This window comes from Anopheles marshallii, chromosome 2 (assembly GCF_943734725.1).
Source record: "Anopheles marshallii chromosome 2, idAnoMarsDA_429_01, whole genome shotgun sequence".
NCBI classification, from domain to species: domain Eukaryota; kingdom Metazoa; phylum Arthropoda; class Insecta; order Diptera; family Culicidae; genus Anopheles; species Anopheles marshallii.
In genome coordinates, this window is record NC_071326.1 from 57,913,451 (window position 1) to 57,934,960 (window position 21,510).

The 21,510-nt window shown below is 41.3% G+C and overlaps 1 protein-coding gene across 1 annotated transcript; it reads right to left on the minus strand.

The window, feature by feature from the left end:
- Positions 1–741: 741 nt before the first annotated feature.
- Positions 742–20,165, minus strand: LOC128718232 (uncharacterized). Its single transcript, XM_053811896.1, is given in 5 exon segments — positions 742–898; positions 16,873–17,776; positions 17,840–18,015; positions 19,055–19,170; positions 19,404–20,165. Coding segments are annotated over 5 exon segments (2,115 nt in total).
- Positions 20,166–21,510: the final 1,345 nt, after the last annotated feature.

Sequence of the window (21,510 nt, forward strand, 5' to 3'; positions counted from 1 at the left end):
TAGTGGAATGACCGGTAAAGTACAAAACATCCTCTGGGATAGTGTTTTGCATATAGAAATATGTTGAGAATCTCACTATGAGCAAAATACATGCGAGCATTGAGCGAACAAACCAGCTCTGCAATGTTTAAAAAAAGGTTTTTGGCCATCAATCCCTCCGCGCAAAGTGAACTCACGATCAAAAAGTGAGGTTAAAACCGAAGGATTTTTGCAACAGTGGGCTGTGTGGCTGGGCACACAGGCTGAGCACACACGGGACGTCCACGTCCTGCCCACGTCCACACCAACTTCGTGCAAAGCCGAACATAAACGCCTATCCTTTACCGTACGCACGAGCGAGACAGCATTTGTCGTACGATCAAGCCCGTTATGCTCTGTACGCGTCATTCTAATAGTTATTTCCGATTCCTCTTTCACTTCGTGCTTTGTGGACGTCTTGTGGACGCGTCCACGGCAGGACCCAATTTTTTTGAATTTTTGTATGACTTCGTGGATTTCGGACGTCCAGTGGATGTACGTGAGTGCCCAGCCTATTTGTTTTTGTGGATTTCGGACGTCTACTGGATGTACGTGTGTGCCCAGCCTATAGCTGCGGAGCCACGAGCAATCCCAAAGGGAACATTTAGACCAAGCGCCATACAGAACTCAGAAGTGCTCGCTCTAACCGCTATTTCTCTCCTGCTTGCACCCGCACGGAATGGTAACACTCATCGATGGGTCGGCCGATTTGAGAGAATTCTCTCACGCTTTGCACTTCTCCTCCGTCATTCTCGCACACTTGTACACGTAGCGCACATCGGTCTTGCAAGTATAGGTGGGTTTAATGAATGTGTCTTCCTTGCACATGACTTTCTTCTCCGTCACACATAGGCGAATCGTCCAGCTGAGCGTTTTGTGACTATGAATTAGTGTGTGACCCCATGTGATAATACATTAGCTCCACACGATTTGCCTTGTTTTAACCCAACTTTTTGTTCGTGGATTAGCCTGCACCAATGCATCGCTAACAAAAAATATTTGAAACTATGCAGTGCAGTCAGAAACGGATCACGCACTACGCAAACTAATCGGTCCTGAAGGTCTCGAGGAGCAAGGGGTTCTGAGCATCAATAATACCAATACCTAATTTCAACTAATTTCCAAAGACCATAATCCGCTATAGAGTGTAATTTTGCTCACTTAATGCACTTAAGCTTTTCACGCATAGTGCGAAACTGTGCGTATCAGCCATTACCCGTCCGCACGTTTTTGTTTCCTCTTGGTCCTTCATTGCCCAGTACAAAATGCTGACACTTCTCGAATAGTGGGCTTCTTTCTGGCACACAACAGTGAAATGTATAGCGCTGGAAATATTGCGTAGGACACTGCGCGTGACTCCTTGGAATTGATACAGATCAAGTAGCAGATTCGCGTAAGGAACTGGACATCACAAGAGACTTAACTCGGGAACGGGAAGGATATGCATCCCTACGAGTCTGACCGTACAGGCCATAAGCCTTCAGCTTCAGCCTTCAGTCCCAATAAGGATAGATCATGCATAGATCACCACTGTTATCTGTGACCAGCATTAAACCGATGGTTTTCTCTCAACTCCACATTGGTGTCGCTGGTGTTGCCATTGGTGATGGCATGGCCAGAGAATGGTTGAAGCATTTTACGTCTTTACGCAGGTACAAACAGTCAAACAAATCAAATGTAAGTTCCAGTTTTGTGTTAACAGGTTTGTTCTCACCTGCTGACTTTTACGTATTTCAAGTTCGATCTGTTTAAATGTAATGGTTAATGCATACTGTAAAATATTCAGAAAACTAACCATACAAATGGAATAAGAATAAGACGCGAAAGTGCTACCAGAGCGTGATCCATTTTGACCACAGAAAATTCCAAATTAACAGTATAAAAGGACAACATTTTTTTACCAGAAGATGGGAAAGCAACTTCCAACGCAAATTCATCAAATTTCTCCGCATCAGTAACCTGTGCAAAGAAATATAACCATGCATAGCCATCTAGACCAACTAGCAACTTCAGTTCATCAAGTGCACATCAGCGATCCATTCGAGTTACCATTCAGACCAGTCTTCAAGAGTCAGCGCCTACAGCCCAATTCATTGCCTCAACAGACAAGAACAGCCCTTTTCAAGGCTACTCCTTCGTCCTCATTCTGTTTGCTGGCTTGAATCGGTGCCCATGGGTAGGACTACAGTAGTACAGCATCTGCCGGATAACCAGACCAGCTGGCTACAGCTCTACCTGTGTTGAATAACAGTGCGACGCATACGGGTAGTGACAGACCATCCGGAACCGGCTGTTACATATAGTTAGAGTGTTTGTTTGTATGTGTGAATAAATTAGTTAAAAGAATTCACCAATAGTTGCACGCTTTGAAACGGATAAAAAAACACATACGATACATATGCTTTAAAAAGTAGAGGCCACAGGATCGGTCAACAGGACTGATAGTACAGGGTAAATTGAACTCTTCGTTACTCCCGGAGGTGAAAGCAATCGCAAACATAGTTAAGAATCGCGTAGACAAAAACATCTTGAAATGCGCCGGTGTCTGCCGAAGCAATTTGCATTTGAGATGCAAGGAATCTCCCAGCTGCAGCGATCGGACATTTTGGGTAAAATTTTTCCTTCCGACCGATAGGTAGACCGATTTATGGATAACATTTAACGGAAAACCTCAACTCTCCCAACACCATTCAGAAGCGATGAGCATAGCATTGTCTTTGATGACATAATAGTCCTTTCATTAAACGGTTGATCTATTCCACACGGAGAGCCAGTTGATCGCCAACATAACATTATTATTCAAAGGGCAACATACACTTTCTATCGGCCTTTGCTATAGATCTGGTCAGACGACGCAGATTGTTTCTTGAAATTATCCTAATCGTTTTTTTTATTCCTATTCAAAATCAATCCAACAATAGGGTCAGACCATTATCGAAAGGATGGTTTGGGGGCCTTGAAGTTGTGCGTTGATGTTAGTTGCAACATGGCGTGGAGGGGTTCTTTTGGCGGTTCTTTGTTCAACATTTGGAACTGTTATACCTTGCGGAAGAGTTAAAGCATTGCTTTGACAATCCAGATAAGCTTCTATACGTTTAGATAATCTAATCCAGCATAGCAATTTGCTATGAGGCTCTAGGCGGTTGCCTACACCGTCCAACGTGCATACGTTAGTATCAATCGTTTGATTGATAGGATCACTAGATACTTCTGAATTTTGTTCTATTCAAATCAGATCGAATGTCCGAATCATATCCAAATCCGAAAGGAAGAAGACACATTGTATCCGACACATTGTACCGTGAGCGTATGCGGTCCCGTTATCTTCGCGAGTATGCGTGTATATGTTCATACATTGCATGCAGACATACTCTACGATCTACGTTTTATGTATAGCGACTAATGGGCACGAAAATTGCTGGGAGTGTCTTTTTTATTTTTGTCATATTTCATTGAATAAACATGATATTCTCAACCTGATCGGTCGTCGACTATCACTTGGAGCAAAAATGGAAGAATGCGCTAAAAGTACCCTAGCCTCTTTTTTCTGAATTATGTTTTGGTAGCAATCCCCATTCATCATCAATATTTTCCTTTTTAGCACCATAATGCAAATGCAGCAACTAACTGCATGATGACAATCTAATTGTGCATCCAATAATGATTCTTATCTTCGACAAGAATGAGAAGATGACTTTTTATACAGCATTTGAACAATAACAAGACAAAATAACTGGCATTTTTCAATAATATACTCATTTATAAGTTAACAGCTTCGACGGCGAGTCAAAACCGTGCAGGGTATTTGCATCACCTGATGCAAGTCAATTGGCTTACTACTTTTACTACCAAAGTACGATCTTATACATGCTCCAATCAGCTGTGCGTTAATGTTAGTTGAATGCATGAATGCATACAACAGCACCTGCCATAATAGCCATCGGACTAAGTATTTTTCCTTTGCATTTTGAACCCAATAAGGATGGTATGGTTCGTTTGGTGCATCTCGAATGACCAAAATGCACTCAAACCAATGTTGCATATCGACGCATCGATCGACGCGCTGATCATACAACAAAACCCGACGCGTTTGCTTACCCTCAGACTGGGACACCGTGGCCGCATCGATTCGCCGTCGAGGTAAATTGGTATCAAATGGTATAATACAAAAGTTCTGTTCTCGTTCTTTCAACAGCTGATCCGTGCAATCATACGAATGCAAAAATATCTGTCACACTCCCCTTCACTATGCACGCACTTCCACTTCCGAGCGCAAAACCATTCAACCATTCACACATGCAGAATAGAGCAATGCACACTATCTTCTCCTACAAGACAAAATAGTACGGAAGTGGTGTCGAAAATGGCGCGCAGGTTAAGCATACTGCCTATAGCTATAGAACAGTACTGCGGTAGTGTACAACAGTAGTGTAGAGAAGTGTAAGATAGGTAGGGGAAAGTAGAGCAGAGAAACACATATTTTTTGTTCTCTCTCCCTGCGCAGGGGAAAAGCGCTCCAAAGTCCAAACGAAGGAGAGATTCGTCGTAAATTTGAGTGATAAGTCCCAAATTCTGCTCACTCAACTCATGAGTCCATAAAATTTGGGTTCCTCGATGGCCCAAACTGCTGCAGTCCGAAACTATTCGGGACCACATTTCGGAGGACCAAACTCGGTTGAAAATAGTTCCCAAACTCCGGAGTTTGCTCCCTTGGGATAGTTCCCAAACTCCGGAGTTTGCTCCCTTGGGAATGAGGATTCCCAAGGGAGCAAACTCCGGAGTTTGGGAACTATTTTCAACCGAGTTTGGTCCTCCGAAATGTGGTCCCGAATAGTTTCGGACTGCAGCAGTTTGGGCCATCGAGGAACCCAAATTTTATGGACTCATGAGTTGAGTGAGCAGAATTTGGGACTTATCACTCAAATTTACGACGAATCTCTCCTTCGTTTGGACTTTGGAGCGCTTTTCCCCTGCGCAGGGAGAGAGAACAAAAAATATGTGTTTCTCTGCTCTACTTTCCCCTACCTATCTTACACTTCTCTACACTACTGTTGTACACTACCGCAGTACTGTTCTATAGCTATAGGCAGTATGCTTAACCTGCGCGCCATTTTCGACACCACTTCCGTACTATTTTGTCTTGTAGGAGAAGATAGTGTGCATTGCTCTATTCTGCATGTGTGAATGGTTGAATGGTTTTGCGCTCGGAAGTGGAAGTGCGTGCATAGTGAAGGGGAGTGTGACAGATATTTTTGCATTCGTATGATTGCACGGATCAGCTGTTGAAAGAACGAGAACAGAACTTTTGTATTATACCATTTGATACCAATTTACCTCGACGGCGAATCGATGCGGCCACGGTGTCCCAGTCTGAGGGTAAGCAAACGCGTCGGGTTTTGTTGTATGATCAGCGCGTCGATCGATGCGTCGATATGCAACATTGGTTTGAGTGCATTTTGGTCATTCGAGATGCACCAAACGAACCATACCATCCTTATTGGGTTCAAAATGCAAAGGAAAAATACTTAGTCCGATGGCTATTATGGCAGGTGCTGTTGTATGCATTCATGCATTCAACTAACATTAACGCACAGCTGATTGGAGCATGTATAAGATCGTACTTTGGTAGTAAAAGTAGTAAGCCAATTGACTTGCATCAGGTGATGCAAATACCCTGCACGGTTTTGACTCGCCGTCGAAGCTGTTAACTTATAAATGAGTATATTATTGAAAAATGCCAGTTATTTTGTCTTGTTATTGTTCAAATGCTGTATAAAAAGTCATCTTCTCATTCTTGTCGAAGATAAGAATCATTATTGGATGCACAATTAGATTGTCATCATGCAGTTAGTTGCTGCATTTGCATTATGGTGCTAAAAAGGAAAATATTGATGATGAATGGGGATTGCTACCAAAACATAATTCAGAAAAAAGAGGCTAGGGTACTTTTAGCGCATTCTTCCATTTTTGCTCCAAGTGATAGTCGACGACCGATCAGGTTGAGAATATCATGTTTATTCAATGAAATATGACAAAAATAAAAAAGACACTCCCAGCAATTTTCGTGCCCATTAGTCGCTATACATAAAACGTAGATCGTAGAGTATGTCTGCATGCAATGTATGAACATATACACGCATACTCGCGAAGATAACGGGACCGCATACGCTCACGGTACAATGTGTCGGATACAATGTGTCTTCTTCCTTTCGGATTTGGATATGATTCGGACATTCGATCTGATTTGAATAGAACAAAATTCAGAAGTATCTAGTGATCCTATCAATCAAACGATTGATACTAACGTATGCACGTTGGGCGGTGTAGGCAACCGCCTAGAGCCTCATAGCAAATTGCTATGCTGGATTAGATTATCTAAACGTATAGAAGCTTATCTGGATTGTCAAAGCAATGCTTTAACTCTTCCGCAAGGTATAACAGTTCCAAATGTTGAACAAAGAACCGCCAAAAGAACCCCTCCACGCCATGTTGCAACTAACATCAACGCACAACTTCAAGGCCTCCAAACCATCCTTTCGATAATGGTCTGACCCTATTGTTGGATTGATTTTGAATAGGAATAAAAAAAACGATTAGGATAATTTCAAGAAACAATCTGCGTCGTCTGACCAGATCTATAGCAAAGGCCGATAGAAAGTGTATGTTGCCCTTTGAATAATAATGTTATGTTGGCGATCAACTGGCTCTCCGTGTGGAATAGATCAATCGTTTAATGAAAGGACTATTATGTCATCAAAGACAATGCTATGCTCATCGCTTCTGAATGGTGTTGGGAGAGTTGAGGTTTTCCGTTAAATGTTATCCATAAATCGGTCTACCTATCGGTCGGAAGGAAAAATTTTACCCAAAATGTCCGATCGCTGCAGCTGGGAGATTCCTTGCATCTCAAATGCAAATTGCTTCGGCAGACACCGGCGCATTTCAAGATGTTTTTGTCTACGCGATTCTTAACTATGTTTGCGATTGCTTTCACCTCCGGGAGTAACGAAGAGTTCAATTTACCCTGTACTATCAGTCCTGTTGACCGATCCTGTGGCCTCTACTTTTTAAAGCATATGTATCGTATGTGTTTTTTTATCCGTTTCAAAGCGTGCAACTATTGGTGAATTCTTTTAACTAATTTATTCACACATACAAACAAACACTCTAACTATATGTAACAGCCGGTTCCGGATGGTCTGTCACTACCCGTATGCGTCGCACTGTTATTCAACACAGGTAGAGCTGTAGCCAGCTGGTCTGGTTATCCGGCAGATGCTGTACTACTGTAGTCCTACCCATGGGCACCGATTCAAGCCAGCAAACAGAATGAGGACGAAGGAGTAGCCTTGAAAAGGGCTGTTCTTGTCTGTTGAGGCAATGAATTGGGCTGTAGGCGCTGACTCTTGAAGACTGGTCTGAATGGTAACTCGAATGGATCGCTGATGTGCACTTGATGAACTGAAGTTGCTAGTTGGTCTAGATGGCTATGCATGGTTATATTTCTTTGCACAGGTTACTGATGCGGAGAAATTTGATGAGTTTGCGTTGGAAGTTGCTTTCCCATCTTCTGGTAAAAAAATGTTGTCCTTTTATACTGTTAATTTGGAATTTTCTGTGGTCAAAATGGATCACGCTCTGGTAGCACTTTCGCGTCTTATTCTTATTCCATTTGTATGGTTAGTTTTCTGAATATTTTACAGTATGCATTAACCATTACATTTAAACAGATCGAACTTGAAATACGTAAAAGTCAGCAGGTGAGAACAAACCTGTTAACACAAAACTGGAACTTACATTTGATTTGTTTGACTGTTTGTACCTGCGTAAAGACGTAAAATGCTTCAACCATTCTCTGGCCATGCCATCACCAATGGCAACACCAGCGACACCAATGTGGAGTTGAGAGAAAACCATCGGTTTAATGCTGGTCACAGATAACAGTGGTGATCTATGCATGATCTATCCTTATTGGGACTGAAGGCTGAAGCTGAAGGCTTATGGCCTGTACGGTCAGACTCGTAGGGATGCATATCCTTCCCGTTCCCGAGTTAAGTCTCTTGTGATGTCCAGTTCCTTACGCGAATCTGCTACTTGATCTGTATCAATTCCAAGGAGTCACGCGCAGTGTCCTACGCAATATTTCCAGCGCTATACATTTCACTGTTGTGTGCCAGAAAGAAGCCCACTATTCGAGAAGTGTCAGCATTTTGTACTGGGCAATGAAGGACCAAGAGGAAACAAAAACGTGCGGACGGGTAATGGCTGATACGCACAGTTTCGCACTATGCGTGAAAAGCTTAAGTGCATTAAGTGAGCAAAATTACACTCTATAGCGGATTATGGTCTTTGGAAATTAGTTGAAATTAGGTATTGGTATTATTGATGCTCAGAACCCCTTGCTCCTCGAGACCTTCAGGACCGATTAGTTTGCGTAGTGCGTGATCCGTTTCTGACTGCACTGCATAGTTTCAAATATTTTTTGTTAGCGATGCATTGGTGCAGGCTAATCCACGAACAAAAAGTTGGGTTAAAACAAGGCAAATCGTGTGGAGCTAATGTATTATCACATGGGGTCACACACTAATTCATAGTCACAAAACGCTCAGCTGGACGATTCGCCTATGTGTGACGGAGAAGAAAGTCATGTGCAAGGAAGACACATTCATTAAACCCACCTATACTTGCAAGACCGATGTGCGCTACGTGTACAAGTGTGCGAGAATGACGGAGGAGAAGTGCAAAGCGTGAGAGAATTCTCTCAAATCGGCCGACCCATCGATGAGTGTTACCATTCCGTGCGGGTGCAAGCAGGAGAGAAATAGCGGTTAGAGCGAGCACTTCTGAGTTCTGTATGGCGCTTGGTCTAAATGTTCCCTTTGGGATTCCCTCATAACTCAAAACCTCAGTCTCTCACGAGTGATTTTGAGTGCATTAAGGTAAACCTGGTTCATCTACAGAAGTCTCAAAATTTGTTTCCAGACTTCTTGAGGAATCGACCATCATCCTTAAAACGCACCTGATGGTTTAAAAATTTTGTATGCTGAATTTTGTTTTAAATTCTATGCGTGTTTTTTTTTTTGAATAATGTTGTGCGTGTGGTGTAAAGCAATGGAACCACTAGCGAAAAAAGTGAAGTATTGTGTAAAAAAGATAAAAACGGGATGGATAGGTTTTACTAAAATAAATTGCTAAAAGTAGCTGATGTTTTTTTTCTAGACTATAAATATGAGTCAAGAAAGGACATTGGATTTCATTAATTTAATTACGTGAAATCTTATGGAATCGTAGGAATCCGTTTTACAAAGATACCAAAAAAAAAAACAAACGCGTGAATGGAGATTTGTGTTGCCACCGGCATTCCAGTTTTGAGTTTGCAGGATAAGTAGAAATTACTTTGTGGAACGTACCGACACTATGTTTCGAAAGTGTCTTAAAGTAAAGTGACCGGTTCCGGTGAGTTGATACATATTAATTCAGAAGACATTATCATTAAATCATTGTAATTGTTGTTAATTTTTAGCTACGAATACTATTTTTAAACCTTCGTGGTTTGCTTATGACAGCATGAGTTTTAAGGAACACGTCGGGAACTGTAAATCAACCATGAGTACTGTGAGTATTTTTGAAACTATTCTATATTAAATAAATAGTTCATGTTTAGAGCGTTTACGATTTACGCACCTTACGTACTTAACAGATATAAAAATTTAAAAATAGATTATACCTAGCAAAAGTAATCACACAACTAGTATGTACACATCTGAATAGTACCTAACTAACAAAACTACATCTAAAGCTACAAGGATGTTTAAAACTAAAAACTAGAAAAATATTTGGCAAACCGCATTCGCATCGCCATAATTTGGCGGGATGTCCTGATGCAAACTCCTGCTAGATCGGTAATCAGGGATGTCGCTGCTTGCCGAGAATCAACCACAACATCGCCTTCCACAATTTGGTCCGAGTTCCGTGCGCGAATGAAATTATGTAGGTAAACAGTGGCCATTACCACTGCCTTTGCCAACTTCGGCTCCAACTGGATGGGACCAACCAGCACTCGAAACCTGCTCGACATTATGTCGAAAACATTTTCAATTGTGCTTCGAGCAGCAAAATGCCGTTGATTAAAAACACGTTCAACGGATCCAGGCGCAAGGATGCCTGCAAATGGACGAATGAGGTAATCCGTCATTGCGAACGCCTTATTATCTAGCAAAACAAATGGTAATGCTTCGGGATAGGTCGTGCTCAAGAATTGTGGGGCGGGAATATTCAAGGCATTATTCTCCAACAACGGATAAAGGGAACAACTCTTAAACACTCCGCCATCCGATACTCGTCCTTGGCATCCGACGTCTGCATATATGATGTTGTAGTTGGCATCGCAAACTGCAAGCAATACAATACTGTAAAAGCCTTTATATTTGGAGTATTCATTTCTTCTGTGTTTCGGCGCCTGGATCTGAACGTGTTTTCCATCCACTGCCCGATAGCGTGAGGAAAGTTGTATCGAATTTGGAATCCTTGACCCACATTTAACCATTCCGTACTTGTAAATGGTAACTGAAATAGTACAATAATAATTTCAATTTGTAATCAGACTAACATAGCATTATTACAACAAAAAGCAATCGAATGAATGTGTGTTTTTTTTAATTTTGATTGCTTAATGACAGATCTTGGTTCGTATTGCAACTGATGCCGAAGATATCCACAACGGTCTCTAACTCTGTATCAACCACACAACCACACAACCACACAAGATTTGCAGTGATCCAACAAAATAGTGGCACTTATTAACAAACGCGATTCCAGCAAATAAATAATTTACGTTTCACTTATATCTATCTAAACTAAACATAAAGTATTCGTGTTCTTACCCGTACATAATCTTGGAGCTCTGCAAACTTCCGGTGCAGAGCGGCCGATGGATCGCTTGGACACCTATAAAGAGGTAATGCTTTGTAAGAGGTAAGGTAAGAGGTAAGAGTGCAATGCAATATTTGTTGCTTAATAATTTACAATGATCATTAACTTACCCGAAACAAATACTCTAAACTTGTATAACTGTAACTGATCCTGGGCAGTTATTGATTGTCGCATATTTGTATCAAGTTTGCTGATGCTGGGTTCCACGAGGCACAAAAGTAAATGGAAATCCGTTTTGTTCATTCGCAAAAAAATAACGTGACTCGGAGGAATTATTCCTTCATTAAAGTGAAAAGAAGCCGGTTTCCAGCCTCATTTCTTTTAATAAATAACGACCTCATCCACCACTGACGGATTAAAGACAAGACCCTCCTACGCCGCAGTGTGCGCATGGTTAAAACTCTCGTCAACACCCCCACCCATTGGGGCGACTGCAAAATTTCCATAAACTGGATGTTGTTCCTAAAAGTTCAACATTTATTCAAATAAATATGGTTGAAAACACTGAAACACATGCTGAACTATCGGTTAATGTTTTTTTCTTCAATGGTAATGCGATTTAATCATGTCAACATAATCATGTCTGTTTAGGATAGATAGAACGCCTAGAGGGTAGGCAATAAAACCGAGACAGCTAGCGCCATCTAGGCATGAAAATAAGCACTATGGGTTAGGAGAAAAAGGACATGATTAGTTTTGGAATCTAAGCAATAAGGGAGATTCAACCATGTAAAATCTAAACATCGCTAATGCAGCAACACCATGTATGGTGACTATCCAAAGTGTTCAATAAACCAGTCAGTCAACAGCAAGATTTTGGAGTTTATCCTTTAACCACTCAGGTGTCAGATCTATTGCGAGTACTGGCAACAGGTAGCAAACAATAGACACCTGGCAGCGCTCTCCAGTGTGTTAAAATCAAGGCTGTTATTTTTGGCTCCTAGAGAATTCATCAGGAATTCTAAAACAAACCAGTGTAGGGCGCAATCCTGAACAATGTCCTAACTGAACATTTCTTGACAAGAGTAATGTGTAACTTTTTTTTTCGCAATTGATACTTCACTACTAAAAAAACAATTCATGGACTAACTTTCTGTAACTAATGAAATGATTATTTATTTTTGTACATCAATTAACATTTAAGGGATAACATTTCACACAATATTCAAACAAAAACACTATAAACGCAAAATATACAAATACATGTGGGATAAAGGTTTGACGGTCCTGGAAAAAGGCTTATATAAGCTAGCGCAGGAAGGAGAAAGTTCCAGTTCCAATCAGTGAAGCGATAAGAACGGTGCACTTAATTGTAATAAATAAACACCTATCCCATTATCTTCTTACATACAATTAATACATTGTATTTGTCACACACTGTATGTTGTCACCATCAAAAGGAAATCCAGTATTTTCGCCAAGAATGACCATAATTATACTCTAAGCCAGTTTTTTTGTATGCGTTTTAATTAAACTTCTAAACTTAAATTTCTTATTAAATTTTAATTTTAAAAATAAATTTCTAAATTTTAATCGATTTTTCTCAAATTGCAGTTTCACAAAAATGATCCCTTGTGTTTCAACTCCAATGATCCCATTCTGTATGGCAAAATGCTATGTCCTTTCCGAATCTGTACAGAATGATACAGCCCAGTACCTGTATTATTTGGCAGATACAAGCTAAAAGCTTAAGCTTTCTAACTTAGAGTATGATCTGCCCCAATGACAGGTTGTGTGACTGAACGTGAGGAAACCCTCAAGAGGCAAAGGAGACTTTGGCTTTGAGTTGCTTTTTGAGGTGTAAACGTGCTTACCTGTACATTTCTTACCACTGGGTAACGAGGTACACTCGCGCCACATTTTCCGGTGTGTAGGTCAGTTACGCTGACATTGTACGATCGGGCGAAAGAACTTCGATCGTTAGGGTGGTTCGTCAAAACTCTAAGAGGATTCTCCTACTCGACTGTTGGTGACATTGAGGCCTTACCTTGGGTAGGTTGTAGGTAGGTAGGTAGGTAGGTTGTAGTTGTATGAACTCTAAGCCTGTCAGTCCAACTTCATCTCCGACTCTGACTGTTCCAAGCTGTTGGTGGCTTTATTTATATGAAATTTAAACGGCTTCTTTTTTGTTGTCACATTAATATGTTACGCTTTATCTGCTTACATTTATGAGGGTTTGTTTGAGTTTTGTAAGTTCTATAGTTTGCTTCTGTTCTAAATAGGAACAGTACATTCCTTTATTTGATTTTATTTGGCTAACCAATATTTGATTCGCGGTATGGTTGCGATGATCAAGTCATGAGTTTACGCTAAGATGCTTACTTCCACTGTTTTAGTCGTGTGACTAAGCGTTGGTGTTATGTTGCCGCATCAATAATTTTGTATTGTGTCATAACGTTTGCACGATGCTCGTCTGTTTTTCCGCATATTTGGTTTTGATTTAAAGTAGGTCACTAGGTAGCAATTTCATTATTTCAGATAGAATTGGGATACAACTAGAGGTTTAGCAGATATGCTACAGAGAGAAAAGAGTGAGGCGTGAGAGAGTAAAGGCGCTTGAGACAAAGTCTCAGCGCTCGTGGCCCCGCAGCTATAGGTTTTAATCCGCAATAGCTGTTCAAAACTGCAAAACCTATCGCACCAGTCGTTCTGCATGTGTCGACACCACTACCACTCATTTACGTCGCTCCAATAACTCCTTTTCAGGGAAAATCATAGTATTGTCAACATGCCATTGATCTTCTGTATGTTGCAACCATGTCGGTCCATGGAACCACACGTTCGTTGTTGATAATTCTTTGGGCATTGCCCCGCGTGAAACAATATCAGCCAGATTGTCGGTACCCTTCACGGGCATCCATTTGTAGCCATGAGTCAAATCCTGAATCTCAAATCTGAACAATTCAACTACAACCTGTCTATTGTTGTCAACGGACCGCATGTAAAAGCACGCTCCATAAGCCGCCTCCGAAAAACATTGAAGCTGCAAGATCTCCAAAATATCTACAACTGCGTGGCGTGAAAACTTGACGCCCCTTAACACCGTTAGTTGACCATCGCACCATCGTTCCTTCAACTCAGCTGGCTCTTCAACTCTTCATCTCAATCTCTAGTCACGAACCAGAGTCTTTGCATATTTATTTTGACCCAAACTGTAACAGGAGCCAGCAACCCCAACGGATCGTAGATGCGCGCCAGTAGAGAGTAGACTTTTATGCGAGTCCAGTTTTCGTTGCTCATCTCAATGGTTGAATCTTTGTAAAGCTGGTCTGACTCCGTCAACCAAACAATACCCAGAGTTTTTAATGGTTCCTCTGCAATTTAAAACATTTTAAGCTTGGATATCGACCTATCATCCTCTAGAACAGCATACAGAAATTCCGCCTTGTTGCAGTTCCACTTCTTAAAGTGGAATCCACCGGATTTTAAAAGCCTTGATAACTCAGCCTGCAATCTGGTTGCCTCCTCAACTGTTGAAGCCCCGCCGATGTAGTCGTCGACATAAAAATCTTCTGTCAGTGCTTGTTTGGCTAAAGGCAACTGATCACCGTCATCATTCGCCAATTGATGTAGCTCTCGAATAGCCAGAAAAGAAGACGTAGCGAGGCCAAAGGTTACTCGATGTACAACTCAAGCGCTTGATCCATTGAACTTCGTCATAGTATTTGCTGCTGTTGCAAACTCTGGTCTCGATTGAAACGACGCTCTAGTTGCATAAACCGTTTTCTTGCCATCGCTTACGATTGCCCAAATTGGCAATTCGCCCATCACCTTTTAAAGAGAGTTTTACTACATATCTACCATCATTATCCCGATGATGGTGTTGCATAAAATGAGTTTCACAGACATTTTCTTCTTGAGTTCGGGGAGGTGCATGATAAACTTCTTCGATGCTCCAAAATTTTTCGATTAACTCTTAAAACCTAATACAGGTGCCACATATACTGTATTGATTGCTTGCTCTGGTTTGCAGCTGCCTTGAACGCACTTGCCCCACGCAACCCATCCGAATACAGTATTGATGAACGTTGAAAGTGTTGTGCCAAAATCCACACGTAATTTTCCATTACTATCCTGCTCCAAGAAATCCGCATAAAACTCAGATCCGAGCAGCAAATTGATGTCAACCTTTTCATCAAGGATCTGCTAATACGGAGTTACGCGGAAATTGTTAACGGCTGATTTTCACACCACTAGCTGGATTGTATTCTGTTATCTTCGGCAACAAAAGAAATTGCATTCTTTCCTAGTATGTGCCATCACGGGAACGTATCATCGTCGTTACCGATGCCTGAATGATGACCCTTGATTCATCTACCACCGATAGCACTGTACTTGCCTGGACCTGTGGTAAGTTAAGTCGTGCAGCTAGGCCTTTGGTCATCAAGCTTACTTGTGAACCACTGTCAATCAGTGCTCTAGCTGGCAACCACTTACCTCCGCTGGTTCGCACGTTGACTACAGCCGTCGACTAAAAAAACGGTACTATATCCTTCGCCGATTGACGTGTTAACTGACGCATTTTGACTTGATGTTGCATCCGGAGTTGCGGCGCATACTGCCGCATTGTTCTCGCTGTGCAGCAAATACATGATGCTTCCTATTGCATACAGTGCATCTCACGCGAGACGAACCTACGGGAGACCTTGCTTGAAAAAGTCCTGGTTTCAAGCAACAAATTTTTGGCATAATTTTTTACCTTCAACTATTTCACGTCGTTGTCCCACAGTTAATGCACGAAAGCGCCACAATTGTTTATCAGATGCGACCCACCACACTTCACGCATTTAGTTTTTAGGGTGTACTTTAAACGTTTTATTTCTACCTTACTTTTTACCTCAGCGGCAACACGCGGTGCGAAGTGGTATGGGCAATAGTAGCGGCGAGCTCGAACGTGGGAAGAAGCAGAGAGAGAGAGAGAGAGAGAGCTTGGTTGAGAACGCCAACGCTTTTATACGCACAGTGCAACGTGCACCCCCTAGCTGTACTATTCTAAGCATTCCTCCTGTCTCCTAACTTCCCAAGGATCTTATTTCCCTGCTACGCGTGTTTTGCGCCAGGTGGCGTCCTGGTTTCTATAGACCAAAAATGATGAGAACGGGAATACTTGGACTGATGATATATCTGCGGTTTACTTAGGATAAAAAACACGATCCTGTTTTCCGGTTGTTTGTGGTCACTCTGAAAACTGAAAGCATTGAAGCGGGCCTACATGCGTTGACGTTCTTTTTAAACGCGATTTTGTAGTACAGTTAAGCTGGACAGGTATGGGCCATCCGAACCCAAAAATAGCGTTTAAAAATTGTAATAATATACTTAAATTATATAGATACATTGGGACATGTCATGCTACCGACATTAAAATTAAATCATTTTTATAAAATAAGTTAAAGTTAAAGATTAAATTTATCGGGTATAGTGAAACCATCTTATCATAAGCATAGCAAGCAGTAAACTAATTAGGGTAATCAGGATTTATTAAATATTTTTAGCCAGTTCTTGAACTATATATTTATCTATTTTTGTTATTCTTTAATTAAATTTCTATCGATCAAAATGTTCAAATATCATATCATATCGTTATCAAATATCATATCATTTCATAAAAAAATGTTCGTTCTTAATTAAAAAAATAGTCATTTTATTTCAAACTAAGATATGTATAAGGGGTATAAAGAAAGAATCATGGTCCTGAGCAAGGGGTACTATTACTAATTTACATTTTATATCCTGGATCCCTACTGTTGTATGCGTTTCTTCTAAATTATGTATATCAGCATGATTTATGTTGATAACCTTCGAATTGAAGGGATAATCGAAAGCATCTATTGAAGAGGATATTTTTTTGCAGATATGTCAACGGTATTTCCATGTAAAACTGCATTTTCATATTTACAAATGCTACCCGGTTTAGTTAAAAACCATGCATTGCGTTGATAATTTTTTAAGCAAAATTCTTTGCGTACATAAAGTGAGATTAAACCGCCTCTTTGTTTAATGAAGGGATATGCAACATTTTCATTACTATGATCCGTATGAAAAGTTTCCCTTTCTGAAATTCTATTGATAGCTTGTTCCAAACTTTTTGAACCGCTTCGCAGCAAACGTTTTATAGGCTGCAATTCGTTTTCAAATGGGTAGGAAGAAAAAGTATTAAGAGGACCGAACTGTTCGACTTCTTCATAAATATGCTACAGATTATGTACATTACTAGAAATATACTCTGGGCCGTATATAGTTTTGTACTGTTGAACGAAAAGCTGTAGGAGTGAATGTGCAAGTGGCCAATGCTCTTTGTATACCACTGAAGATAGCAGTGTAATGCTACAAAAGTATAACATAAAATGGTTCCAAATAGTTTCACATAAATTTTCTTTAAGTACAGCTATTGAAGCGTAACATAAAAATGAGGATAATTCAGACCCTTTCCAGTACTTTAAATCATTAAGTGAACAAAATTTACGGTGTATCTCGGATGGTAATTTAATATTTAACAACATTGCTGACATGTTGTTAATCTGCTGCGTTGATAATTTGTTTGCCAATCCAAGTTTCCCTTTTGTCCAGCTATTCAATAGTCGTTTCGTATTTCCCAAATCGATAATGTGCAACGAATCTCCAACTATTCTTTGTTTCACAAGGTCGAAATTATCCAAATGTATTAGAGGAGATTCAAATTTGTGATGAGGGCCATATATGCGCATTCTAAATCCCTCGTCACTACGATTTGGAGCAATTCGACCCGGGAACGAAACTCTTCTTCGTATACTCTTTCCTACCGTAGTGCAATTCAAACAACCGTGTCGAGCGATGTAATTGGCAACACCTGTTTGAAAAGAGTATACTTTAATAGTAGTATAAAAGTAATTTTACAATCGATTTATATTACCTTTGATATGCGCACGAGCAGGAGAATCAGCTATAATGGCACGTAATTGTATATTTAACTTCCTATTTTCAACCATTGCTCCATTTTTCATTAGGAAGTTTAGTTCGTCCACAAAAGAACGAAGAAAGTGTTCGACACTTGCTGGTTTTGTTAGTCCGCAGTATACATCTTGGCATCTTTAGGCAACTTGAAGTTACTCACTTTCCGTATTATATCCATAACTTCCTCGATTGACTCGTAAGTTTGATTTTTTGATATGGTCCAGCGACGCAAAGCATCTTGCACCGAAAATACGTCACTGCATTGTTCCGATTTCTGCTCTTCGTCTGAACTTTCAACGAGATAATCGACAACATCATCATCATGATTATCATTGTAACCATCCTCAGAGTTTTCCATCGTTTCGGTAATTTCGTTTTCTGAAGCATCCTGTGTGAAATGATCATCAACTACTTCAGTATCAAAAGATTCATTATTATCAATGTTTTGTTCGTCTTGTGTACCTGCAATTCGAACATATTTCAGTGTTTTTTTTTTACAAAGTCAAACAAAAACTTCAATATACAATATATTTCAATATAAAATAGCTTAGTCTAAAATTCTATACTTAATAATTCTTCACTTAAGTCTACATCGGGATTTTGACTAACTGCATTTATGTAATTGACGAAGTGTTTGAAAACCGCTCCTTTCCTGGTAGTATCGGGGAAAACAAATTCCTCCCAGATTTGAGTTTTTGTTTTGCGATTGAATTGCTTGGTTAATTTAAAAAAAATTTCCCATTTTTGTTTTATCATGGAACAGGTTGCGTACTTGTGTTCTAACGTTTCTATTTCATTGGACCTTTCACATTTTTCCGAGTTTCTGATGTTCATTCGTTTGAGTGTTTCGTTGTTGTGTACCTTTCCGTGAATTAAATAGTAGTACAGGTTTTTCTGATTGCTTGTCATACTATTTTTGTGAAGATTTCTCCATATTTGCTTCCAGTTTTTGGACGGGTATTGCGTACATATTTTCGGTTTTTGTAATTGTCTTAAATAGTGTTTGTAAATGCCTTTGCTTGACGAATTTTCTATTATTTTCCTCGGAAGATATGCTGTTTCTTGGATTACGAATTTTATACAGGGAAGATTTGACGCTGAAGTATTTGGTGGATTTTCTATTGTTTGTAATGCAAGTTTGGATATAGTGGTGAATTCTTTACTTTTTATGTACCTATTTATCATAATCTGGTAGGACGCACAGACCATACCGTCAACTGTTCGCAGGTCCACGAAGGATGTAGGTCCTTTACGGTAGCACAGCATTAGACGCAGACAGTAACGTTCCATCTGGGATATGGGGCAGTAGACCATGCGTCCAACCACGATATCGGACTGACGAACCCGCGGGATCCACTGATTACCTGTACCTTCGTGCCATGGTAATCTTCGGTCTGGTTTAGCGTACCGGTAATGCGCCGGAATGTCCTGGTATGTAAATCTTCGAGCGATGGGATCATTTGCCGCCAGTTGAAATATTGTACAAAAAACAAATATTTCACACTGGCCACACTCAAACATACTTCCACGTTGATGTGGCAGCCGTACTTGTGACAAAACCACGGGTTGTACGGCACTACGTAACGGTTATGTAATGGAACGTCCTTCACGATGACGTTGCGCCCATCGTTGCGGCGTCGGTACAACGGATAACCGTACTCTGCCTGGCTTGTTTGGCTGGTATACTGCTTCGGGAATCGTTTCGAGCATACACCGTCCTTCATGCAAGGTGCCTGCGGATTGGACCGACCACATGGTCCGTGCATCATACACTTTCGCACCGTGTCATGGAGTTTCTCATTTGCTGGATCTGGGATTTCGGCAGACACCAGCCGGTCGTAGTCGGCTGCCGACCGAGGTTTGTCAGCGTCACTCAGAATCACCGAACAATGTGCATGTGGGAGACCACGCTTCTGGAACTCGATAACATGTATCCGTGCGATCTCCAACCCGAGAACTCCCGCTGAAAGGTCCTCTAAGATGGCCTTCAATTTCAACCGAAATACGCGTGCCGTGAGATCAGGTCGATCGGATGGTTGTTGTCTTGGTAGAAGAATTTGCGTAATTTCCGGCCACTTTGGATTGCATGTAATAATGATAAAAAGATGTTGCTTTCCTACTGTCCGAACGATGCCCATCGAGTCTTGATATTGCGCGCGCATGTACCGTTCGCTTCCGATAAATGATGGTGCGAGGATGACGCGCGTCCCAGCTCGAGCCAGCGTCCGAGTATGTTCTTCTGGTACGTTCTGCAACTGTTCATCAGCAGGCTCGACATAGTCCATGATCCGTAAAAAAAATCAGCGTAAACGTCGGCTCGCAGTTGTGCTTGATTTTCACGTTGAAATTTCAGGCGTTGTTCTTCGATCTTACAGGTCTGATCCACGCAATACTGCTGAAACAAACGCCCAGCACGATGTATAAGAGAAGTTTGACCGACTCGTGTGCAAGGTCGATAGGAAGCATACTCGCAAGGTGTGATCTGCCGTGAAGAATTAGTGCCTCCTTCACGAACCACTTCTTCTTCGTTGGCTGTTACACCATCGTAAACTCGAGTCGGTCTAGAGCCGGCATTTCTCGGGGCCTTTAACATCCCAAACGTCCAACCAACTTCACCGTACCGAAACAACACCGGATGCTGAAGAGCGTCATACGCTTGATGTGTTTCGAACACCCGTTTGAGACCACCAGTACGATTATGAAGAATTAGATCGCGAGACTGTCCTTCATTTGTGGCAATCTCTTCTGCAGTAGGTTGATTGTATCGGCGTTGGTCCAAACTTGGTAATCTTGCATGAATGCGTAGCTGAACGTTTTCCTGTAATGTCATTCGCTCGTATGCGTGACGAAATACAGTGGCAAATGGATTGTATATGTCAAATATCCGCTGAAGTTTGGCTAAGATCACTCGATCGAGATTGCTGTTGAGAGCCATGCGCGCTTCGATCATTTGATTGTTTTGTTCCATGTCGCTCGAATCATAGAAATAAAGCTGCGCAAATATGGGTGCGTGTCCTGGAAGAGAACAAAGATCACCGATTCGATGGCAGAGGGCGCCCTGAATGCGATATGTAAATGCACCTCTACCATCAGCGACGGTCCGGTCTTGACGCACTTTATCGTTTGGTCGCATCGAAGCACCCATTTAAGTAAACGCAAAAGCGTTGTTATACACGCGAATATTGCGCATAAATGCTGGGTTGGCGAAAAGCTCCATTAGTTCGTTGGGTGGCTCAGCAAATGCTGGCAACACGACCTGCCCACCGTTGCAGCATAACATTCCTGTCTCACTCGTCCACTTCTGCGCCGCACAGTAAGGGCACGGAGTATGAACGCTTAGCCGATGCTGCTCCGGGTGGTCATAGGATTCGTGATTTCCAAGACCCATTTTGAAATTTCGCATCCCATATCGTGTACGGAGCCGTTGTCGCCGTATAGATTCAAATCGTTGTGGATCGGAAGAGTCAAGTTCACATCAATGCTGGTTATAGACGGTGTTTGCATCGTTTCAGTAGTATTCAATTGATGAACGGATGAAACTGAAAAAGAATTTGAATTACTGACGGCCCATCGAAGATGACGATACTCTGCTTGTCGCTTGGGGTTCAACCGTGCCTTCCGTGCTGCGGG